This window comes from Sinocyclocheilus rhinocerous, unplaced genomic scaffold (genome assembly GCF_001515625.1).
Source record: "Sinocyclocheilus rhinocerous isolate Xijiao unplaced genomic scaffold, SAMN03320098_v1.1 scaffold1892, whole genome shotgun sequence".
NCBI lineage: Eukaryota > Metazoa > Chordata > Actinopteri > Cypriniformes > Cyprinidae > Sinocyclocheilus > Sinocyclocheilus rhinocerous.
In genome coordinates this window covers 148108-156292 of record NW_015652347.1, presented here as the reverse complement: position 1 = coordinate 156292, position 8185 = coordinate 148108, and the positions used below count along the sequence as shown (strand labels likewise).

Below are 8185 nucleotides of genomic sequence, written 5' to 3'. Positions count from 1 at the left end.
CACACACTCTCTCTCTCACACACACACACACACACACTCACACACACTCACACGCACTCTCACACACACACTCATACTCACACACACACTCACTCACACACACACACACACACACACGCCATATCTTTCAGGGGTTTCTGATGTAAAGTAGGTCATGATGGGAAAACGGCCTGATTTCTTCTCAGTCTCTGCACCGCTGCTCTGCTTCGGTTTGCAGCTCGTTCTGATCAACACTCGATCTCTTCATGTGTTATCAGTCTCTTTTAGCACCGAAGATCATGTGGCTTTACTAGATGATGTACATTATAAGATTACAGTAGCTTGTGATGATGTTCTTTAATGTTGTTTGGATGCTGTGTGCATTTACAACACTGTTCAGTGTTCAAGACTCTTCTGCTCATCAAGAATGCGTTCATTTGATCAAAAATACAGTAAAAACAGTCAAATATTATTCTAATGTAAAACAGTTGTTTTCTGTGTGATTATCTGTTAAACTGTAATGTATTTCTGTGATGCGCAGCTGTATTTTCAGCATCATTACTCCAGTCTTCAGTGTCACATGATCTTCAGAAATCATTCTAATATGCTGATTTGCTGCTCGAGAAACATTTCTGATTATTATCAATGTTGAAAACAGTTGTGCTGCAAAATATTTTTGTGGAAACTGTGATATATTTTATTTTTCAGGATTCACAGATGAATAGAAAGTTCAAAAGAACAGCATTTATTTGAAATAGAAATCTACTGTAACATTATAAATGTCTTTACTCTAACTTTTAATCAAGTTAATGCATCCTTGATGAGTAACAGTATTAATTTATTTTAAAAAACTCATAGCGACCGGTTGTGTGGTGTTGATGTTTTAGTGGCAGGTGTGAATGAAGCTGTCAGTGAATTACAGCAGGACTCGTGCAGCATCACATCACGCAACACATAGATGGCGCTGTCCCCATTTATGCAATAATTTAACATACCTTTTCAATCCGTTACACAAACACACACAAATGAAACCTGCAGCTCAGAAACACGAGCACAATAACTTAACATACACATTGCAGAATCTGCAGGATAAGGAGAGGGATCATAAACAGCATGGTGTAGCAGTGCAGTGTCATGGAATGCTTGAAAAGCTGGAGTTCTCAGGTGTGTTGTTGTGATAGTGTGTGTTTTGTAAAGTCAGATGTGTGATTGGCGTTTCTCTGACACACGTGATGCGGTACATTACAGTCAGACACGACTGGGCAGCTCCTAATGATGGATGAGAGAGAAGACGGCTAAACGCTCAGGAGACGCTCTGACTGTAAGAAAGAGAAAGAAACGCAAGTCACACAGAAAAAGAGTGAAGCAGGATAAACTGCGTCCTTCAGATCCTCCTGATTCTCCAGCTGCTGCTGGTAACACTGATAGGACTCGCTCTGGGTTCATCACGTCCACACAGATGATGACTTTTAAGACGTCCAGCTAAATCACTATTGATCATCTGAGCTGCAGCAGAAACTCCTGCTGCCACACGTTTTAGGCCCTATGAAATCTGTTTTATTTAATAGGCTTTTATAGAAAAGTTTATTAACAACTACAATCTAAAATCATATTGTGATATCTTAAATACTTCTCGAGTTATTGGCATGCAAACTTTGGAAAAACAATATTTATGGCACTCAGACAGGTATGTTCAATGCACTTGTTTTGACAGAAGGAAACGAGATACATCTCTAGTTTCAACATTATTTGTTCTTCAGACATTCCTCTTTAAAAGATTTTTTTTTAATTTATTTCTTTTTTTTTTTTTTACAAATTGACCCACATTTGGTTTTTGACCACTGAAAATGTGTACATTTTAACGATTTACTTCTGGAGCCATATTGAAATTCCAATATCTCTGAAACCGAAACATATAGGGCCTTAAAAATTAAGATGCCAAAAGGAAAGTTTGTTAAGACCCAATATCTAAAAGGGCATTAAGATATCTTTAATTCTTCTTGAGTTACAGGCCTGCAAACTTTGTAGAAAAAAACTTGAAAAGTGCTGTTTCCCCATTTTTAAATGGTCACCAGTGGCACAAAATGGAACAAAGATTGCTAAAGTCAACAGATTTTACTAACAGACCTAACAATCTCTGTGTAAAAATATCATTATGATGCTGCCATCTTTCTGAAGTAATTTTTATCCTCCTGTAATTTGGCTCTGAGTCTCAGGTGAAAACTGCCATTTTGACCCCCCTCTACAAAATAGTGGATTACTCAGTAAATATTCATCTGTGACATTTAATAATTGGCTTTCATCACTATACATGCTCATCTTTCTTCAGAATAAATATTAGCAAAATCAAAAACTTGAGCCGGGGACCTCTGGTTGATTTGACACGGAATGACCCAATTTAATTTTTCTGGATTCTGTTTTTTTTTCCATTTTAATTTTTCTAGACTTTGTTTTAATGGTTAAATAAAATAAAAAAATGAATCAAAAAGCGTGTCTAATTAATTAAACTCATTAAACGTACACAATTTAACAGCAGTTTATTAAAAGTCTAACAAAAATTTAATTTTAAGGCCTTATGAAATAAATGTTATTAATTCAATTAAATTCAAGTTTATTTGTATAGTGCTTTTCACGATGCAAATCGTTGCAAAGCAGCTTTACAGAAAATTTAAGATTCTACATTATATTTAGTAATAGCTTATCTCAAGTTGTCGTTTTCATGTGTATTTATTGGTACACAGATCAGTTGAGATAAATCAGGCAGGTTATTTGTGAATCTGTCTTTGGTGGCTGGAACAATAGTTCTGCCCTGACGATAACGCGGAGCCATATAGTTAATATCAGTAATATATAACATGCACGATACAAGGAAATGGTCAGTAAAATTAATTCCATTTTATTTTTAGTTCCATTAATTTTCTGGATTCCATTTGAATGTTTTCATTACATTTTAATAATCAAAAGCATCTCTAATTGATTGATTTTATAAAAATAGTGCTTTAATAATAATAATTTTAGTAGTAGTAGTAGTACTCTCATTACATTAATTAATATATTTCTGTCACAGTTTCTTCAAATTAAACCAACTGTTATTTTGACGGATTGCTGTGAAGCCCTTTAAGTTTCTGTTTGTATATGATATGACGATAGTTTTTCTCAAAAGAAAAGGTAAAATGCTGATGAAGTGACTCTCTCTCTTGATTTATTAAAATTACATTTTATATGTAAATTTATTAGTTTTTACTTCAACTTAATTTTGATTTAAGTTGTTCATTTAATATTTACATTTTATTTGAGCTTTATTTCATCTCTTGAAAATGCCGCTCTGATGGTGCTGAAGGTCCAGATCTGATCATGAGGAGATCTGATTGTCCACTGCATCGATCAAATCCCCAAAAACAGCAGCGCCGTGTCTCCATCGATCCCGCGGTGCAGGTGCTCTCACTCAGGTCCTGCTGGCTGATGACAGCATGTGTTTGATCTCAGCGGCCGGCGCTCCTGAGGAGCCCTGCATTGATCAGGATCTCAGCTCAACTCTCTTCAGCTACTGCTGCTGCTTCTGCTTCTGGATTGATCTTGATCATGAAGGGACAGTTCAGCTATAAATGATCATTCTGTCAGCGTTTACTCCCTCCTGTATTTCAGACCTGCATGACTTTTGTTTTTGTGGAGCATAGATGTTATTGAGACATTTTGAGAAATGTTGCAGTGTGTGTGTGTGTGTGTGTGTCTGTGTGTGTGCGTGTGTGTGTGAACTCGTTCTTTTTATTATTTTTTTAGTATCCAGACTGCTTGTGTGGTGTTGTTTTTATTTAGACCTGCAATAACAGCAATTAGGAGTGTTAGAATCAAACACGTTCATCTGACGGCTGTCTCTAGTGTCTCTGACTCAGCCATTGATTAAACACACACACACTCTCTCTTCATTATCAGCCGCAGTCATTATAATTCATCACTGGACGCACAACAAATCAAAGCACGTCAGTCACATGGGGCTGTGCGGTTGCTAGGGTGCTGTGTGTGGTTGTTAGGGTCTGTAGATGTGATGCATTAGCTAATGGAGTTGATTCAGACGTGTTCAAGTCGGTGCATTGTGCTCCCAGCATGCACTGCAGCAGGAATGCATTATGCAGAGGGCTGTTTGTTATTGTGGTGTGGTGATGATTATTCACAGCATCTCTTCTGTGATGTGATTTATGGGATTGATCGTCTGGTCAGCTGATCTCTACATTACTGAGGTTTGTGAGGATGAGGATGAGGATGAAGATTTCTGCTTCTGCACTGCTCTAGAATAACAGCCTGAGCTCAGACGATCAGGAATAAAGTTTTTAATGCTGTTTTGATGATGCATAGTGATTTTAGCACTCAGAGCGTCTCACTGACCGACACACACCACTTCATTCACTCAGACGTGTCAGTGTGTGTGTGTGTGTGTGTGTGTGTGTGAGATGGAGTGAGAGTGAGAATGAGTTGAGCAGAATGAAGCTGCAGTTGATGTGAGTTCCTGCGACACGCTCTCATTTCAGTCACACTTCATATTCATGAGGAGAAGGAATGAGATTGGAGGGAGAGAGAGAGAGAGAGAGACTCAACATGTCTCTCATCCGTTCCCGGCAGCCATTTTACACTCTCTCTTTGTTTTGTGTTTTGAGAATGGGTTAGTGTGACATCGCTTCACGAACAGAGACGTGATGAAAGGAAACTGCGTCTTGCACTCGTCCTGCTGCTGTTTTTCCTTCTGAGACAATTCAGTCCTGCCTTCCTCCTCCTCCTCCTCCTCCTCCTCCTCGCTCTGTTTCCCATGAGGCTCTTGTGTTTCTCTGATGTGTTTTTCCTCTGATAATTAGTCAGATGCCAGATACTACAAGCAGCAGCACGCGTCTGAAGCAGCTGTAGCCCGAGGGAAGGAGAGCAGCGATTGAGTCAATGCTAAACGGCTGTGTGCTTGTGAACGGCTGGACTGTGACGGCGTTTCTCGATCAGACTGAAATTGTGGAGGTGTGGCTGATGTTCTGCTGCTCGCCAGTCACGAGCAGTGGTGGAAAGAGTACTGAAAAAATATACTCAAGTAAAAGTACCATTACCTTCCAAAAAATGTAGTGTGTGAGTAGAGTAAAAGTACTTGTCCAAAAAACTACTTGAGTAAGAGTAAAAGAGTAGCCTATTTAAAAGTACTCATGAGTATTGAGTAGTGAGTACTGAGCTGTGGATTCTACCCCCTCATAATAAACGCTGTACACCGCAATTTATACATTTGAAAAACTTTGTACATTCTGTAATTCACATTATCTTGTTTGTCATAAAGAATGAAGAATGCGAGAGAGAGACGAGGCAGCGCAGATCGCGCGTCTCATAAGTGAGTGGGAATTTACCGAACGTGGCACTTGCGTGAGTTAACACTGTATGCAATACCCGCAACCTCACACCAAATTTCAGGCCGTGTAGATAGGCAAGCATAGCCTATATACAAATCATTTAGTAAGCAGAAATCCAAAATTTACCTTAACATATCAAGTTAGAGGAAGATGCGACTGAATTGATGCTTGAAGAATGCACTTCCAGCAGCCATGATAAACAGTTGGCGGTTAAAGTTTTCTATGCACAATTTGATTTGACAAAAGTCACGAGACCTATTACTATCTATCCAATCAGGTTGATGGATAAAAATGAAATTAAAATAAGCATGTAACAACTACAAACGGAGGAAAATAGCGGAGTAAAAGTACCGATACATCACTTAAAATGTACTCAAGTAAAAGTACACAATTTTTAAACTACTCAAAAAAGTACAATTACTGATAAAAACTACTTAATTACTGTAACGTGAGTATTTGTAATTCGTTACTTCACACCCCTGGTCACGAGACGCTTCCTTTTATTTCTGCCTTTTCATTTGTTCTTCTTCCTGTTGAATTATTATCGCTTAAACCCGCTGACATCCTCAACCGCTTCTCATCTTCAGAAGGAGTTGGTCAGAAGTGTTAGATGGGTTACTGGTCACAACAAGCACTAACTGCTTTCCTGCAGAATAGAGACAGCGAAGCCATGGGTTTGATTCCCAGAGAATGCATGAATTAATCAAATAAATGTACACCTTAAATGCAATGCAAGGCGCTTTGATTAAAAGAGTCGGCCAAATGCATTCATGTAAATGTAACTGCAGAAATTGTAAAAATGTAACATCCAGTGGGGACATAATTACGGATTATAATGACTTATACTGTCTTTTTACGCGTTGCGTTGCATCGCGCCGCGTAAACATAAAACCCTGTCTGCATTTGTGATCGGAGAAATGACAAACCACAGCGTCTTCACGACATGGCGGCGGCGGCAACAATACTACAGCGAGAATAAAAGTTATGCCTTCTTAGATGTTTTTTACATTTTAGATGTATTATAATTTGTTACGTGTTGAATTTAAGTTTTTAAAAAGACGCTGCACAGCGTGACGTCATATCACGACCGTTGCAGCATGCGAAACAATTTTGCATGCTCAAAGTCTAGTGTGACCGCGGCTTTACTCCAGTCTTCAGTGTAATATGATCTTCAGAAATCATTCTAATATGCTGATTTGCTGCTCGAGAAACATTTCTGATTATTATCAATGTTGAAAACAGTTGTGCTGCACAATATTTCTGTGGAAATTTATGCATTTTATTTTTCAGGATTCACAGATGAATAGAAAGTTCATAAGAAAGTTCTGTCGCTTTTGATCAATTAAATGTGTCCTTTATTGATATTAATTAGTAATATTAAAGTATTAATGTATTGCCAACATATTACAATTCAGCTCAAACTGCTCATTTTGTGGCAGTATTTGCATGAACTCTTCCTACATTCTTCTTCTAGATAGTGTAGTTCTATATTTTGTCAACAGCATGTTTCATTTAATTATCATCATGGGCAATCTTTTTTGTTTTATCTTTGTCGAGTAAAACCTCCGCTCAGTCCACCATGTGTGTGTGTGTGTGCGTGCGTGTGTGTGTGTGTGTGCGCGTGTGTGTGTGTGTGTGTGGAGGTGAGGAACAGCTTTCCGTCTTTCACAGATGGAAGAGGAGTTTGGTTAGCAGACATCGGCCGCTTGCTTAAAAACAGCTGATGATCAGCATTCATTAAGTTCTGATTTTCTGTGCTGAAAAAGATCAAGAAAGTTTTGAATGAAATGTCACTTATAGATTCACAATAAAGAGTAAAAGAGAATTATGGCATATGAATGAACTAGTGTGTGTGTGTGTGTGTGTGTGTGTGTGTGTTTGTGTGTGTGTGTGTGTGCGCGTGCGTGTGTGTGTGCGTGTGTGTGTTTATGTTTATGCAGTGATGTGCTTCATTGGTGGTGTGATCAGCGTGACTCACTGCAGAGCGTGTGTTGTATAAAGTCATGCCTCAGCTCTGATGAAGCTCTATTAGGGCTCTGTTCACAGGTGCTGATTGGCTCTTGATCTCAGATCCACGGAGCCAAGCATTTGGAAAGTCTCTCGAACACAATCAGTCATGAGCGTCGGCACACGACTGAAGCAGACGCAGTGACCTCCGGCTCTCATTCACACTACAGCTAGACTGATGCTCTCTCTGATGGTGTGTTTGTGTCTGTGTTTCAGCTGGGACGACCTACATCTTCGGCCGCGGAGGGGCCCTCATCACGTACACGTGGCCCCCGAACGACCGGCCGAGCACGAGGGCAGACCGGCTGGCCGTGGGCTTCAGTACGCAGCTGAAGGAGGCCATTCTGGTGCGGGTGGAGAGCGCCAAGGGGCTCGGAGACTATCTGGAGCTTCACATAGTAAGAGCCAAGCCTGGGGACCGGAGGGGTGGGGTTTGAAAGAGGGGGTGTGGCATTGTGTGGAGGTGGGGCCTGAGGAGACGCACTGGGGAATGTTTGAGCGCGGGGCTTACGGTGACTGGTTTATATTAAAGGGCGGGGCTGAGGGTGGGGCTTACAGTGACTAGCGTATATTAGAGGGTGGGGCTTACAGTGACTGGTGTATATTAAAGTCGGCATGAAATCAAAATTGAAAATTCTTATTTTTTTAATGGAATACTGTAGTGTTTATTATAAATAATCTATCCGTGCAACCTCCCCTCCCCCTCAAAACGACTCATCTTCTCTTCCGGTCACGAGCTATGGCGCAAGGGCGGAGCTAGTGACATGAGGGGTAAACGCTGGGATAAACGACAGGGGGAAAAGCTGAAGCTGATGCTTCACTTT

The 8185-nt window shown here is 40.0% G+C and overlaps 1 protein-coding gene across 1 annotated transcript in view; it reads left to right on the top strand.

Moving 5' to 3' along the window:
• LOC107714885 (neurexin-2-like) overlaps positions 1-8185 on the top strand; it is a 368434-nt gene that overhangs the window by 303415 nt on the left and 56834 nt on the right. Inside the window, exon 15 of the mRNA XM_016520877.1 lies at positions 7578-7759. Coding sequence (XP_016376363.1) covers positions 7578-7759 — 182 coding nt within the window. The remainder of the gene's footprint in view (positions 1-7577; positions 7760-8185) is intronic.